The sequence below is a fragment of the Aspergillus versicolor genome, assembly GCF_001890125.1.
Source record: "Aspergillus versicolor CBS 583.65 unplaced genomic scaffold ASPVEscaffold_4, whole genome shotgun sequence".
Classification (NCBI taxonomy): Eukaryota; Fungi; Ascomycota; class Eurotiomycetes; order Eurotiales; family Aspergillaceae; genus Aspergillus; species Aspergillus versicolor.
Window position 1 is genome coordinate 469,123 of NW_024467527.1, and position 15,871 is coordinate 484,993.

Genomic DNA, 15,871 nt, shown 5'->3' on the forward strand with positions numbered 1-15,871 from the left:
CTCGACCTCTCACAACTGTTTCCCTTTGACGATCAGCAAGACAACCCTGGCAATTGCGAGGCAAGCGGACACTCTTGGCCGTCGAGGTCAAGAGTTTAGAAGCGGCTGAACCGATCTAGAGAAGGCTTGGGTGTCTTGGGGGAGCAAGACTCGCGAGTGAGAGAGCGTTGAGACGTCACGAAAGGATGCAGCCAAGCGGACAAGAGAAGGTTGAATATATAGCTAACCAAAAATCTCTGGAAGAAGGCGGCAGCGGAGAGCCAGCACGGTTTGGCGAATCGGGCACATGTCTGAGGGGTGGCGTCTGATAAGTCGGTGGGCTTCTGGGCAGACCCAGCGTCGCAGCCGGTTCCACCGCAGCAGCTGGAGCGAGCCTTGCTCTGAGTGGCAGTTGCAGCCAGAGCGGGGAGTGGGACGGCCGAGGACTGCCATCCTGGAAGGCCCGCCTCGTGGGCAGCAGTGGGAGCCCAATTCTGTGATTCGCTTCTGGGAATTGCCTTTTCTGCTGGTCGCATGGGGGTGGAATTTCGATGGAAGCAGCGAGCATGCGAGCAGATCTTGGCGGCGGAAGTTTGTCAGGGAAAAAAAAACTAAATGGGCGATCGCCCTGACGCTCCCGACCAATCACTTGCGCACGTGGTGGCAGAATCGCCATGATCAGCCTGCACCGCCTGCCCATCGCAACCTGTCGCCTGCTCCGACACAGACTGGCCAATCAGTCCCCCGCACTGCACCACGGGGTCGAATCCTGGAGCCTGAGCCTCCCGCTCTCCCTCACTGCGTTGTCAACTTGTCATCCAGACAGAACTCGCACCACGGTCCTGCACGACGGTTCCGCGCGCACTGCCACTCCTGCACGCCCGGCTTGTCAGTTTCAGAACGGAAAGAGCGCACCCGACCACTTTCCCTCTTGAGACCTGTCGAACCCGACTGCCTGCTGTCGGCTGCCAGATTACGTTGCGGCGTCGTCAGGGAGGACGGAGATACTCTGGGGTTGGACAGCAGATCAAGATGCCAAGTGATACGATTCAGGCGGCATGATAATCGTGGATATTATTAGTATTTTGAGACGAATTCAATGACCAGTCTGTTCGACAGGTCATTCTCGCTACGATTGAGCATGACATCGCACCTTGGTTGCTGCAGTTTGGGTCCTCCCTCAATCTGGAGCTCGATCTGAAAGCCCCAGGCACGTGTCTGCGTCTCGACCACTCATAGGTCCCGGCCACATCAGGCAATCTCGGCTCAACCACACCCTCACCAAACCACCGGGCATGACATCCCAATGTCTGTGGCTGGACTACGCAACTCTGTTCGCGATCAGTTGTCGCCCCGGTCCCTGGTCTAGAATTATGCCTTGACCAGCTTTCTACCACAAGTCACCCACGAGGACTGAACTGAGACGACTGTTTGATGGGCATCCAGCGCCCGAGATATACTTCTCTAGTTCCACCTAGTTGCCTCATCATAATGTCGCGCGACTCGCGAGTGGAGCGATCAAACGGTCGGTGGACCCCCCAGAAACGCCATCCGCAAGGGTTTTGTATTACATGCCCAGTCGATCTCGAGTATCAGGGAACGTGATGGTGGTTTCCTCGGAATCAGTCACACAAGCCTTGAGGGAGTCGTCTTGGAGGAACGCCTCAAAGGCTTCGCAATGCTTCGGTGTGCTTATATCGACTTGGCTAGACTTGGCTGCTACGCTTTGTACCAGGTCGGCAACGACTCGTGATGCCGGTGGATGGTGGTCAGACACGCCGACGCTAAGCCAAAATGTGCATCTTCCTCGAGATACAGTAGCACGGCGGCGTGCCCGCACCCTGCACCAATGATCGGCTGCAGGTTTTGTTCTTCGGTGCGTTCGGACAGTCGTAGCGGCAGCGCCCTGTTTCAAACCTTGAGCCCGTGGGATGCCCTCGTTTACTAATTGAATTCACGAGGCTTTCTGGGAGTCTTTCTGGTATTTCCTTCTGGGCCGGCATGTCCGCCGGGCGCCGGGCACGTGCAATATTGGTTTGTTTTGATTTGCCCTCATTCAGGACAGCTCGCTCTGGCCCCTGTCCATCCGGCTCAATCGGCATTGATTTGACCCATCCCTGGGCGCGTTAGTAGATTACGGCAGTAAAAACCGGACAAGTTTGAGATCTCATCAGGTGGACTGCCCCTTACTTGCTGGACAGAGACTTGTTGAACATGATGAGTTGTCGTAGTCACATCAGGTTGAGAACCAGACGGACACGTCATACCATCAAGAGGCATGCGAGGAAACAGCGACATTGACCACGTTGTTCCCTATATATAGCAGATCTACCCCTTGGCAGTGGTGATCCACGACAGGCAGATAGATTACAGACCCCTTGCAGATTCCTGTGGGACGCAGGGTTCAATGTTTTGAGGCGCAGTTGTCGATCACCAGTCACAACTGGCTGCATAGTGCGGAGTGCGTTGATTTGCATCCCGATCGCCTGCACCTGGAGCCGGGATTTGGAATGGTTTTCGAGTTGCAGATCTAGTCAGAATATACATCTCACCACTGATGCCTTATTAGCAAATGCTCGATGCAGTTCAATTCCGCCGCATCCTATTAGCTGCAAGCAACTGCAAATTGTTGCCTATTGAACCTTCTCTCAGCGTATTGAACTTTTTCTGCACCCTGCACTGCTTGATCATGCCAGCGTTTCTACATGACATTCCCGAGTCGCAAGGGAGTTTACACAGGATGCCGAGCCCTGTAGAGCGACCCAACGCTGCGCTGCATCGTGTTCCAACCGAATGATATGATGGCCAGCGCAAATGCCTTGTCTGAATTTCGAAGCATTTGTCTGATCCCGTGCCAATCTTGGCAATGCAGCATCGGTCTTCAGATACCGACGTACCTCGGAACGGCGCATAACAAGCCTCTTCTATAGACGTCTGTCTGATAGTAGATGGCGATCTACTTGAATTTCCATTGTATCATTACATTAGCACATACACTGCACCGCAAGCCTTTGATTTTGATTAACCCCTACTGAATTTTTAACCCTCAGATCCAAACCAGACCACTCTATGAACTCCAAGAATCCACCAGTTCAAGATGGAGGGCAGGAGTTGGTATTGCACTTCGCCTTCGGGACGCAACCGCCACTCTACCGCGCCATTAGTCTGTCTATCCGCGATCGCAGACAAGAACGGGGAGAAGAGGAGAAATGCGAAGGAAATACATACCGCCGTCCTGAACAAGCCTTCCTGACAATAACACCCGCTCACACACTGCAGCGTGCAGACAGTCGGCTCTTCCCCGACTGTCTCGCAGGTCGGGTGGCACGCAGACCCGCACTCTTCATAGACTTCCTGATAGTAGACGATGGTTAGATCATGGAATGGTCATGCGATTGTCTGGGGTGGAGAGCGTACATATTCCTTGCAGGGAGGGGCGCTGACGGGCTTGTAGGTTGCGGCTGTCGCGGAGACGATTAGGGTTGTCAAGAGGAGGGTTATCTTCATTTTGATGGCTATTACAATATAGATAGATTGATAGATAGTAGACAGCGATGAGATAGAATCAGCGGGGAAGTCTACTCTTATACGGAAAGCATCCCCGTGACCCTGCGTCTGTTCCCTGGTTCACCAAAGCAAAGCAAAGCAAAGCTCGCTACATTCTTCGCCTGCGAATACGAGCTCCAAGACAATCCTGTGAATAACCTCTGGGCAGTCCAATTCATTCATTCACGTCTCCCAATTGTCTCAGGGCCGATCCAGTCAGGGATTGCTGCCAAGGGCGCCCGGGCGTAAAGAACCGGTCTCAGGATGAAACATGTCCATAGGTGGCAGAGACCCCGCATGTACGATTTATTTGGGTTTGGGACGATCCGAGGGCCGAAGTCATGCATCTGATGTTGTTGTGGTGGTGTCTAGTTTATTGAGGTGTGTATATATCGTGTATCTAGTACTGCACATGTAGTTACCACCTTGGTAGTTTTTCTGTAGTGAATGTTTTATTTAAACTGCTGTATAATAAACATCTTTAATAATTTATCCATTCTTGCTGATAAATGTGATTGAAAGATGGTCGCTCTCCCTCTCTCTGATTGTGTTAGACAGTATGTCTTTTCCACGCAGGCCATTTCCTCTCCACCACCGCAATCCCCACCGTCAACACCAACTCGACCGCAAAAAACATCGCCGCCATCTGATATCCAATCCTGAAATGCGCCTTCTCCCCCGTATTATAAACCAGCAGCGGCACCCACGCATTGAATGTAAACGCCACAGCCTCCATCACCCCAATCACAATAACCCGATGCTCCGCCGAAAAGCCACACGTCTCGCTCACCCACGAGGTAAACAAGATCCCAGCCCCCGTCTCCGCATACGTCAGTAACCACCCGGCCATCATCGCAGCCGTGTTCTGCTCCGGCCAGACACTCAGTATCGCAGTGCCAGCTATCCCGGGGACACAAGCAAGCACAATAACCGGCCATCGCACCTGGATATAGTCACTGGTCCACGCATACATCAGCGTGCAGAGAATCTGCAGCCCATACCCCGCCGACGGGATCACATTCACCTGCTCCGTCGTGTACTTGCCGGTCGATTTCAGCCAGACATTGAAGTACGAGTAGATGCGCAGCCCAAGGACATGCGCAATGAAGACAGTCGAGAACAGCCACACCGGCCAGGAGCGGAAGACGTCGAGGATCGTGCGCACGGTGAGTTTCTTTGCTGGTGCCCTGCCGACGTCTCGCATGCGCTGTGCTGCGCGCGACGTCTCGTCTTTACTTAGCCAGTGGTTTCGCGAGTCGGTTGGTGAATCGGGGATCGCCCAGAATCCATATAGCGAGATGGGGATGCCTAATATCCCATCGAAGATGAACAGCCACTGCCAAGCTGCGAGACCTGCGCGGCCGTTCATGCCTGAATACAGCGCCGCCTGGAGATAGCCGGAGAACATATTCGCCGCGCTAGACGAGGCTTGGAAGATGGCGGCTCGTTTACCGAGTTCAGCGGGTGTGTACCAGTTCCCCAGCAAGGTGATGATGCCGGGGTAAGCAGATGCCTCGAAGAGACCTATGAAGAAGCGCAGGGCGAAGATTGTCTGGACGTTTTTGGCGCCGGCGAGGGCCATTACGAGACAGCTCCAGAGGAACTCGAGGGCTGGGAGCCAGATTGAGGGCCGGATTTTGGTGAGCACGAGCTGCGACGGGATCTGGCCTAGGATGTACCCGATGTTCCAGTAGGTGGTTAGGTAGTTGAGGTCGTTGCCTTTGAGGTCGAGGGCTTCTTTCATGCCGGAGACGTAGGCGTTTGATGTCTGTTTGTATTAGCAATAGGACTGATAAATAGGTAGGCGTCCGACGTACGTTACCCTGGTCCAGGGCTTTGATGAAATATGCAATGCAGGCATAACTCAGCAGCCACCAGTCGACCTTCTGCACGAGACGGCGCTCTTCTGGCGATTTGTCCCATGTATCCCAGATAGCAGCCTTGAGGCGCGCTCGTCGGGTTTGGGGCTGCGGTGTCTGCGGCTGGTCGATTTCATGGCCTTCGACTTCAGTGTCGACCTTGTTATCAGAAGCACTCATTCTGAATAAACTGAATCTGTGCAGGGAAACAGATTCTGGGTTCAATTCCATATATACGGGTGCATAGGCGATTACCCGTAGAATGACTCGTACGAGCACACCATGGCCTCCACAAGTCGACTAACATAGGATGGCCGGAGAAGATCCGTTCTTTTTTACCATTTCCAGCGAATTCTGCAGGATGCAATCCCGGCGGCGATGGCGTCAGCGTCCAGCTATACAAGATAGGGTTAGCTGTCTCCAAATCTCCAATTGGTATAATGTGGGTCTGGACTGGTGTTTAAATTGTTTAAATCACTGTTTTGCCATTTGCCGTGCTGTAGCAGAATTGTAGTTACAGCCAGATGGATATCGACCGTGTTGCAATCATCGGAGCTGGCCCTTGTGGTCTGGCTGCTGCAAAGTAGGCTTCCTTTCCAAGGCCTCCTTCTGATTAAAGCGAGTCAACTGACAATCTAGGTATATGGTCGCCGAGCGCAAATTCAAGACAATTACCGTATTCGAACAACGCGACCAGCCTGGCGGTATTTGGAATTATACCGGCGATGAGGGCACCAGCAGCAGTCCAAGCCAAGTGGTGGATGGAACGTTTGCGTCTCCAGTATACGACTCGCTCGAAACAAACATCCCCAACTCCCTGATGCAGTACCGCGAAGCCCCTTTTCCCTCTGGGACGGCGCTGTTTCCGTCGCATTATGTTGTCAAGGAGTATCTGCATCGGTATGCGGAGGAGTTACGCCCGTTGATACGCTTCCGCTCGCAGGTCCTGGATATATCCCTGTCGAGAAGCCCAAAAGCTGAATGGACTGTAACGTGGCGGGATATCAAGTCTGATACAGTCTCCACTGATCAGTTTGATGCGGTAGTGGTTGCCAATGGGCATTATAACGAGCCGAATATCCCAGCTATCCCCGGTCTAGAGGAGTGGAATCGGCAGTATCCTGGCTCGATCGTGCATTCATCTGTGTATCGACGTTCAGGACCTTTTGCAAACAAGGTACGAATATCCGCATAGTAAAGTTCAATACTAAACTACACAGAAAGTAATCGTTGTCGGCCACTCCGCGTCAGGAATCGACATCGCAGCCCAGATCAGTGCAGTATCAAAACATCCTCTTCTCATCTCTGAGCGAGCATCAAAAGCACCTCTATCCTCCCAGCAAGAGAAAACCTCGAAGTTAATCCCAGAAATAACCACCCTCAACCCGAAATCCAAAACAGTTTCCTTCGCAGACAACCACACAGAGAGAGACATCGACCATATAGTCTTCTGCACAGGATACCACTTCACCACGCCCTTCCTGTCCTCACTCACCCCACCCATTAACACAGATCAATCCAGACCTGATAATCTATTCAAACACGTATTCTACACCCACGAACCAACAATCGCATTCATCGGGACACCACAGCGCATCGTCCCGTTCCCGTTTAGCCAGGCGCAGAGCGCATGGGTTGCAAGGGTTTTTGCAGGACGCGTATCTCTCCCATCTTACACTGAGATGGCGCGGTGGATTACGGATTGGATGGATGCCCAAGGAGGGAGTAATAGTCTTGCGTTCCCGCTTGATGCGGAGTATATCAACTCGCTTTATGAGATTAGCATGTCCTCGACGAGGAAGGAGGGGCTTGAGAATGATGGACGGGGAAAAGAGCCGCCATTCTGGGGAGAGAGGGAGAGGTGGATGAGGGAGAGATTTCCTGATATAAAGAAGGCGTCGCAGATGTTGGGGGAGAGGAGGAGGGATATTACGACTCTGGAGGAGCTGGGATTTTATTTTAAGGCGAATTTATGATATGATTTGGATATCTAACAGTATCTATTGAGTCGTCGGTCTAGATGTAGATTCTCCAATTCTGGAGCACGCCATATCCGTCCCAAATAGGAAATCTACATCGGACAGTCCCCGGTTCAGTCCCTTTCTTAACATCCACTCTCCCTCGCCATCAACCCTTCATAATCTTACCCTGCTATTCTAAATATTCTCAACATGGTCACCCCATCCGAAGCCGTCCAAATCTACAACGACGCCATCCACTTCGATGGCCTCAACATCGCCAACTGGTCCCCCGAAATCTTCCAAGCCTGGCACGACGGCGGCATCACAGGCGTCTCCTGCACCTGCGGAATCTGGGAAGGATTCCGCGCCTCCATCGCCAATGTAGTCCAATGGAAGAAATGGTTCGAGACGCACAGCGACCTCATAACACAAGCACACAGCGTCTCGGATATCCGCGCCGCCAAGAGGGATGGCAAAACCGCTGTCTTGCTGAGCTGGCAGAATACGGCAGGTATTGAGGACCAGATTGATTACCTGCGTGTGTTTCGGGATCTGGGCGTGCGCAAGATGCAGCTTACGTATAACACGCAGAACTACAGCGGGGCGGGATATACGGAGCTAAGGGATAGCGGGCTAACGGGGTTTGGGAGGCAGGTGGTGGATGAGATGGGGAGGTTGGGGATAGTGGTTGATTTGAGCCATGTTGGGCCGGTGACGACTCGCGATGTGATTGAGTATGCGAGTATAGAGAAGCCGCCGTGTTTCAGCCATGTGTTGCCAGGGGGGTTGAAGGCGCATCCGAGGAATAAGGATGACGAGCTGCTGAAACTACTTGGGGAGAAGGGCGGGTTTGTGGGGATTAGCCAGTTTGGACCGCATATGGAGAAGGGGAATGAGTCGACGATTGACGACTATGTTGCTGCGCTGGACTACGTGATTGGCCTTGTCGGGGAGGATTTGGTTGGTGTTGGGTCTGATGCGAGTGAGGGCCATGCCAGGCCCAGTGAGTTCATGGCCTGGTGCAACCTGGATAAGGGGTATGCCCGGAGACTGACGCGCTGGGGGAGTCAGACGGTGGTCAAGCCACTGGGGTTGTTGAAGGACCGCGCAGAGCTGGCAAAGGCCATGGCTCGTGCAGGATGGCCAGAGGAGAAGATGCGAAAGGTGCTGGGAGAGAACTGGCTGAAGTACCTGGAGCGGATTATTGGATAGAATTATCAGCCCATGCCCTAACTATTGGCCATCCACTCTTCCACAAACTTTACCAAGACTATTTATTGAACTCCTGAAAACTTTTCACCTAACATGGCTGTGTTCAATAAAAGATCGCACTCTTTTCTATATTGACTTTGTAGAGAGTTTTCCATTGAATCAGCCCATCCACAGCCCCAACTCATTGGCCCACCCCTGTACTCAAATAACACAGTTCTGGGGAAACAATTCGCCTCTAAGTGATTTTACTTTCAGGCCATTTGCCCCTTTCACTGTTGCAACCACGAAAATAGCAACTGACCACAGGTCTGGGGATCTTTACCGGCGCAGTCACCGGCTTGTAAAGCTTATATACTCGCTCTTCCTCTCCTTCCACCTTCTTTCTTCAAATCTCTTCTTTCAACTTTCTCTCCTTCCATTCTCAAAATCCCACAGTACAATATACATTAGATCATGGCTGGGCTCATCGCCAATCCTCTGATCGCGCAAGTACTACCAGCCGAGCTCTCGTACGCATCACCGGCAATCCGGACTCGCCCACCAACTCTGTTCGCCCCAGCCCCTCCCCTATCTCGAGCCAGAAGGTCGGACGGCTCATCAAGTGACGAGAGCCTGCGCCCTGGTCCAGATGGGTTCGAGGAAACTGACCTGCGGGCAGGGGGGCCTCGACTTCCCGAGTCGCCCTGTGAGACAACCGAGACGCTACCGCGTATATATTGGAACCACGATCTTTTCCAGGGGCATGGATCCTACATCCTAGACACCCAACTCCGCAACATTTGCCAGCGCAAGAATGTCCAGCCCATCTCAATGCGATTCTGCGGGAGACGGTCTGTTTACGAACCAACGACTAGTATAACATTCACCTTGCTGGTTGTGGCGAGACGAGACCAGTCCCAGGGCAGCTGGATCAGCCTTGCCAGGAAGCTCTCGAACCACCTTCGCGGTCAGGGACTGCAAGGGCTCAATGTAGAGATAACTGACCCGAAGTTTTCCGAGCGTCCCAAGATACACCCCTGTCTACCAACTGATGCCATTTTCCCCATCTGGACGCAAGTCGGCACAGACATCTTTGACGGAATTGACCGTACTGGGGTTTTTACAATTGGTTGCTTCCGTATAGGGAGTGACTATGACTTGCACAAGTGCCCACCGACAATTCTCTTGGGAGTCGACAAGAATGTGAGAAGGGATTGGAGGGATTTAAGAGAGGCAGTTATATCTATCTTGGATAGATATAACCTTACTGCCGTCGCCGTTGCCATCAGGAAGGACAACAAAACCACAAGAGATGGACAGCCCGGCAACCAGGACCCCGGGGCCAGGCGTGAGCATTGTCGTCTAGACCCGAAAATGGGAGCTAGCATAAGTCCTCGCACCGCCCATGACAGTAATGGCACCCTCGGTGGATGGGTTGAAGTGAAGGCCCCTACATCAGGGGAGTGGTTGCCATTTGCCTTGACATGCTCCCACTGCTGCTTTCCGGTGGAGGAAGAACTATGCGAAGAGGACCTGAAAGGTATGTATTCATGCGAGGCTTTGTGAAATAGCAGGACTAACATCAGCTTGTCTAGTAATCCGAGAGTGGAAAGATCGCGGCGTAAACCAAAGGGACACGCATAGAGCTCGCCTGCTCCCAGTCGACTCTCCAAGCTATCGTGACATGAAAAAAGGCCTCAAGTCAATTGCCGCCGACATTGAAGCACAAAAGTCCAAACCGCCGTACCAAGAGGTAGAGAACCTTAGGCGGGAAGACGGGTTTATCGTGCCGTATAAGGAAAACATATGGCGGACCATATCAAAAATCATCAGGGCCATGGAAGGTGACCAGACCCATATGACCGAGTTTTTCAATTCCAAGTCTCACCACCTGGGAATGGTTTTCGCGGCCTCTGGAGAACGCGAAATGCAATCTACTGATGATCCCACGAAGCTGTCCATCAGAGACTGGGCCCTGGTCCAACCAGCCCCATCTCGGCGCGCAGGGGAAAACACGATGACGGTAAGCATTTCCCAGATTATATTATACTTGAACATTTGCTAATCCATAACTCCCAGCCACCCTCCACTGGGCCCGGAGCGGGATGGGAAAAGCTCACAAGATTGCAGACTGATATTCCCGGCTTCGGAGACACGCTGCTCAAGGTCGGCCGAGCAACAGGCCATACACCTGGAACGTACGGTGGACTGAGGACCTGCAATATTGTCAAGAAGATCATAAACGGGAAAAGGGTCGAAGTCAAGACTTGGGAGCACGTAATGCTGAGAACAGGAGACAAAGCCACAGAGGAAGGCGACTCGGGCTCCCTCGTTTTTAATGATTATGGCGGCGTACTCGGGATGATGTTTGGAGGCTCCGGAGACTATGATCTGGGTTATTTCACAGCTACTAGAGATCTTCTGGCTGATATTCAACTCATCACAGGGTTGAAAGATGTCCGCCTGTGTGGCGAGGAATAGGCCGCGAACTCTAGCTTTTACATTGCGAATGCGCGTTCGCCTCATGCGTACTATGAATAGACAGATAGTACTAGCTATTCTTGAATTAGTTTCAGAATTCGTTTCGTTAGACTGCATTTGCATAGTAAACTAAAACTCCCAGGCTAGACCTCATCAAGCTCCTTTACAAGCCCAGTCGTATGTACCAGAATGATAAACCAGATACATAGTTAATATTATGGCATCCATTCCAGAGATTATTAGTTCCGCTCATTAAGTCGATTATATCAGTTAGGGCTTGGAAGATGGATGTTCACGACGTCCGCCCTAGCTAACTAAAATATGAGCGCTCAGAGTATCTAGAACTTGACATCAGCCGGAATTCTGACTCTCTTGAGGGGATCTTTATCCAGGAAGACAGTCCTCGAGACAGACAGTCGTGTTGAACGAGTCTGACGCGACCGGATGTTCCGGTATTTAACCGACTACTGGGGAATGACGTTTCAGGTGGATGTCAAATACATACGGTGGAGAAGCTGTGGATGGGCCGGCCAAGATACTGCAGACTCAGTCCCTGAGGTGATGCTTGCCTGACTCGTGCTGACGATATAACAGCCGCCAGTCTTGATTCGAGTCTCCAACGGAAACAGCACCCTTGCTACCAGCAGTGGGATGTTGACATTCCGAAGACTGCCATTGGGTGAATTAGCAGACCGAAGGATGGAATCGGGTTCATGCATGATCATCGTGGTTGTTATCCTGATGCAGCAGAAAGCGCGAATGGGACCCCACGCGGGTGCCACACGAAGCCCTAACCGGACGAGTCACAGTGTGATATCAGGTCCACAGTTCACGGTGACGACGGACAGTGGGGGTTCGATGCATCTTATCAATCTTGCAGCTCCTCCAGCTAACCTGAACAATGCTGGATCTTCATTGCCCAGCGTCAATGCCTCTCTCCTGTTGTGGCCCTGTTCCCACTCGACACATTTTTCATTTCCGGGTTTCCTCCCGAGTGGACTGGCCTCTTTTTGACACATTTAAAGAGTTAAGACGCCCCCGGCTTGAGATGTGTCCATGATCATGGCCCTGCAGTGGTCGACCCAGCTCTTGCAGGCTGTCCCTGCCATTGCAGCTCTGCAATGGTCGCCGTGCACATCCGGCCCAGCCCTCGACTGCACAACCCTCACCGTCCCCCTCGAATATGCCGACCCTGACAATGGCCATCTCGCGCATATCCCCCTCGCGCGGTTCAACGCCACAGTCCCAGCATCCCAGCGCAAGGGCCATCTCCTCACAAACCCCGGCGGCCCAGGCTCATCCGGCATCGACTTCCTCGTCAATGGCGCCGGCGAGGCAATCTCCAACATCACAGGCGGATTCTACGACATCGCCTCCTGGGATCCACGCGGCGTAGGCTCAGCAAGACCCTTACTACAATGCTTCAACTCCACCGGCGAAGAGATCGAAGCAGCCGACTCAGTCGCCGGCGCCGCAAACATCGAATACTCCCAGCTCACAAACCAGAGCTACATGCCTGAATTCTACTCCGGCATCCAGGACTACGACGCGCAGGTCGCGCCTCTCGCAAACGCATGCGCCCAGCATAACTCCACAGCACTCTACACCTCCAGCGCCGCCTACGTCGCGCGAGACATGGCCGCCATCGCCGACGCCCTAGAGGGCAAGGACAACGCAACACTAAACTACTGGGGCTTCTCATATGGGACGATCTTCGGCGCGGAATTCATCCAGACGTTCCCCGAGCGCGTGGGGCGCATTGTCTTCGACGGCGTCTTTGACCCCGAGGCAAACGCAAAGACATACGCAAGTCAACTGCCCAACGACGAGCTGTTCGTGCGCGATGCAATCGACGACCTGGTTGAATTCTGCACCGACGCGGGGCCGGATGGGTGCGCTCTGAGTAGACCTCAGGGAGCCCTAAATAGTACATTGGACATCAGAAAGCGTCTTGCGACTCTGCAGGCCTCTCTATATGAATCCCCCGTTCTAGTCCCGGACGGCTCGTTTTCGATCGATGTCAGCACCTTTTCTTTCTTCATGTACTCATTCATTAAACTGCCGACTACCTGGCCGGCGGTTGCATCTGCCGTTAGTGCACTGGAGACTGGCGATGCAGGACCCCTCGCAGATCTTCTCACAGACGGAATGGGATCTGGCTCTGTAACGAACTACTCTGCTCCAGATACAGGGTCCCTAGCTGGGTGGCCTTTGCAGTGCATCGACAACGCGCCGACAAACCACATGACCGTGCCTGAACTGGCCAAGTTAGTCCTGAATATCTCCCTTGCAGAGAAAACGCCCTGGCTGAATGCTGATCTGGCGACACTGTCCTTCTGCCGGAATTTCCCAAATAAAAGGGCCAGAGTGTCGAATCTCGGTGCTGGGATGCTGAAATCCGGCCGCACGGATAGAATACTCTCTGCCCGGGATACACCGGTTTTGATTGTGAATGCGCTGCATGATCCCAGTACGCCTGTGACATCTGCTCAGAGACTGAATGGCTGGCTGGGTTCGTCTTCGCGGCTTGTTATGAGGCGTGGGCCTGGGCATACGAGCATGAGTCTTGCATCGCTGGGTCTGGTAAGCGCCATTCGAGATTATCTTCTTGATGGGGAACTGCCTGTTACGGATGTGCATGATGTGAGTCAGTTGGTGTTTGATAGAGAGATTGATCAGGATACCATGACTCCTGATCCGGTGTTTAATGGGACGTATACCGATGAGGAGACGATGCTGCTGCAGTCTACTTATGAGATCTTTCTGGCGTTTTTGAGTTTGCCATAGATACGTATCATACAAGAATAGAATAGAAAAGACAGTCTTCGTACATACAGAACGGCCCGTTCTCAACGGCTCTGCACATACAAGCAATAAGCCCCAATATCACAGAGAACCGCCGCACCACCACCAAGAAGTAACGCCGGCGTAAGTGGCAACGCTCCATCGCAATAACACCACCAACAAGCCAAAACGTCCAGTGCATCGACTACTACACCAGCGAGCAGCGCGCGCTGCGTATCTGTCCAGCCATGCTGTTCATGTTGGTCACCATTCTTCGGCCTCTCGACTGCGGTACCGCGGTAACCTTGCTTCGAATAGCAGGTATACAGCAGAGCGCCGAGAATAATATCGCGGGACCCTGCCATTCGACACCCGATTGAGGCTTCCGGGCTGAATGGCATGTTGAAGAGGGCTGCGACGTGTTTGGGGATGGTGAGGAAGCCGAGGCCGACGGCCATGCGGGAGGTTGCGAGGAGGGATTGCATTTTCAAATTAAATAAAGTAACGGAGTGTAGACTTGGAATTTTAGATTGTGTAGTGTTGATGTTTGTTACATTGTGGGATTGTTGACGGGATATATGGTTGTGGCATAACGTTATGCTCTCGTTAGGGTAGTTATGATAGTGGCCTAATTATTAACTATGTTAGACCTGGGACCCAGTTTCCAGCCCTGATTCAACTTCAGACGTCTTCTCTGAATACGGCGGCGGCGGCTCAGCAGCCTGCATAAAAGCCTGCTCTCTGATCCTGCGCAGCTCCTGTTGCGCGCTGTCGAGAGTCGCTGTAGCTTCACCAACGTCCTCCTGCATGTCTGCTGCGCGAGACTTTGTGCGTCTCAATTGCACCCCCAGGGCGCGCTCGGCCTGTTTCACCTCGTTGAATGACTCCTGCACTCTCTTCAGAAAGCTGATGTTGTAGAACGCATTGTCGAAGATAAGCCCGCTGATCATGTCATGCTGCACTATATTCATCGCCGGCAGCGGCTGCACATGGTGATCAAGACGCATCGCCTGGTTCACCAGCATCTGCGTCTGGCTGACCTTCTGCTGCGCCTGTGAGAGACAATTCTGCTGCCCCATATCCGCAAGAATACCCCCAAACCCCCAAACATCTCTCTCGCAGTGCCGCACAGCTTCAAACAGACCCAGCAGCGCCTGCTTAATCGTCAGCTGCGCCTTGGCCAGACACTGCGCCGCCCGGTTGATATTGTCCAGCCGCTCACTCAGCTCCCCATACCGTCTCTGCGCTGTCTTGGTAACCTGCTCCTGCGCATCCTCCTCGGGGAACTCCTCCGTCGGACCCTCGAATAAACTCCTATACATAGCCTCAAGCTCATCACTCAGCGCCGCCCGCTCATTACACGCCCTCTCAAGCTCCCTCTTCCGACTGACAGCCTCGCCAATCTGCGCCTCAAGCATCTCCTTCTGCGCCTGCGTCTCATTCTCCCGCTCCAGCGCGCCATAGTACCCCCTCATCTCCTTCTCCGCGCGCTCTTCAAAGTCCGCGCGCTTCCCCGTCGCCCGGTACATCAGCCGCCGCACTGTACTGTCCCTGAAGCTGGCGTGTTTCTCGCGCTCGGCATGAGTCTGCTTTCGGACATCTTGCAGATCGCGGTTCGTTTGGCTGAGTTCGGAGCGGAGGTCGGAGAGGTATACGTCGTGGGACTTTAGGGCTGCGGGGGCGCGGTCGACGGCTGCGAGCGAGGAGAGGATCTGGCTGTGTCGGTCGCGCGCTGCGACGATGTTTTCGTAGATGGACATTGCGCTGTGTTAAATGAGTCTTGATTGCAATTGTACGGGGATTTTGGTATTTTGGTATTTTGGTTTGGTGTTGAGTGTGTATGACGCCATGGAGTGATCATGGTGAGGTGGCGAGGTATGTTTTCTATGAACCATGGTTGTTATCTTTAATTTAGCCATCACCTCTTGTTAATTTATTCTAGGCCTAGAACACGAGATAAAGCACGGTGCTGACTATCATAGCTTCACCTTACCTGTACTCAATATCGCATCGCAGATCAAACCAGCCTTCAGCAAATAGACAGCCTTCAGTCCAGTGACACGATACTAA

General features: G+C 52.9%; 9 protein-coding genes across 9 annotated transcripts; 5 read left to right on the forward strand and 4 right to left on the reverse strand.

Annotated features, from left to right (window-relative positions):
* The first annotated feature begins 143 nt into the window (after positions 1 to 143).
* On the forward strand, positions 144 to 1,305 carry ASPVEDRAFT_620006 (uncharacterized protein). Its single transcript, XM_040815590.1, has one exon. The coding sequence runs from the start codon at positions 287 to 289 to the stop codon at positions 1,058 to 1,060; it is 774 nt and encodes a 257-aa protein (XP_040666914.1). The 5' UTR covers positions 144 to 286; the 3' UTR covers positions 1,061 to 1,305.
* A 1,899-nt stretch (positions 1,306 to 3,204) lies between these two features.
* Positions 3,205 to 3,486, reverse strand: ASPVEDRAFT_110719 (trypsin inhibitor-like cysteine-rich domain-containing protein; the record flags this gene model as incomplete). Its single annotated transcript, XM_040805606.1, has 2 exons — positions 3,205 to 3,333; positions 3,397 to 3,486. Coding segments are annotated over 2 exons (219 nt in total), but the record flags the coding sequence as incomplete, so codon positions are not given.
* Positions 3,487 to 4,075: 589 nt separating this feature from the next.
* Positions 4,076 to 5,564, reverse strand: ASPVEDRAFT_61645 (uncharacterized protein; the record flags this gene model as incomplete). Its single annotated transcript, XM_040815577.1, has 2 exons — positions 4,076 to 5,293; positions 5,343 to 5,564. 2 exons carry the CDS (start codon positions 5,562 to 5,564, stop codon positions 4,076 to 4,078), a joined length of 1,440 nt encoding a protein of 479 aa, XP_040666916.1.
* A 344-nt stretch (positions 5,565 to 5,908) lies between these two features.
* Positions 5,909 to 7,360, forward strand: ASPVEDRAFT_52170 (uncharacterized protein; the record flags this gene model as incomplete). Its single annotated transcript, XM_040814592.1, has 3 exons — positions 5,909 to 5,967; positions 6,024 to 6,561; positions 6,605 to 7,360. 3 exons carry the CDS (start codon positions 5,909 to 5,911, stop codon positions 7,358 to 7,360), a joined length of 1,353 nt encoding a protein of 450 aa, XP_040666917.1.
* Positions 7,361 to 7,555: 195 nt separating this feature from the next.
* Positions 7,556 to 8,557, forward strand: ASPVEDRAFT_52171 (uncharacterized protein; the record flags this gene model as incomplete). The annotated part of the gene is made up of 1 exon (XM_040814593.1): positions 7,556 to 8,557. The coding sequence occupies one exon, from the start codon at positions 7,556 to 7,558 to the stop codon at positions 8,555 to 8,557; it is 1,002 nt and encodes a 333-aa protein (XP_040666918.1).
* Positions 8,558 to 8,824: 267 nt separating this feature from the next.
* ASPVEDRAFT_71278 (uncharacterized protein) lies at positions 8,825 to 11,017 on the forward strand (the record flags this gene model as incomplete). The annotated part of the gene is made up of 3 exons (XM_040816108.1): positions 8,825 to 10,076; positions 10,132 to 10,559; positions 10,616 to 11,017. The coding sequence occupies exons 1-3, from the start codon at positions 9,011 to 9,013 to the stop codon at positions 11,015 to 11,017; spliced, it is 1,896 nt and encodes a 631-aa protein (XP_040666919.1). The 5' UTR covers positions 8,825 to 9,010.
* Positions 11,018 to 11,900: 883 nt separating this feature from the next.
* Positions 11,901 to 14,002, forward strand: ASPVEDRAFT_620363 (uncharacterized protein). Its single transcript, XM_040815591.1, has one exon. The coding sequence runs from the start codon at positions 12,074 to 12,076 to the stop codon at positions 13,802 to 13,804; it is 1,731 nt and encodes a 576-aa protein (XP_040666920.1). The 5' UTR covers positions 11,901 to 12,073; the 3' UTR covers positions 13,805 to 14,002.
* On the reverse strand, positions 13,867 to 14,286 carry ASPVEDRAFT_82697 (uncharacterized protein; the record flags this gene model as incomplete). The annotated part of the gene is made up of 1 exon (XM_040817238.1): positions 13,867 to 14,286. One exon carries the CDS (start codon positions 14,284 to 14,286, stop codon positions 13,867 to 13,869), a length of 420 nt encoding a protein of 139 aa, XP_040666921.1.
* Positions 14,000 to 15,685, reverse strand: ASPVEDRAFT_40725 (uncharacterized protein). Its single transcript, XM_040812193.1, has one exon. It carries the CDS (start codon positions 15,559 to 15,561, stop codon positions 14,446 to 14,448), a length of 1,116 nt encoding a protein of 371 aa, XP_040666922.1. The 5' UTR covers positions 15,562 to 15,685; the 3' UTR covers positions 14,000 to 14,445.
* Between the last annotated feature and the right edge of the window lie 186 nt (positions 15,686 to 15,871).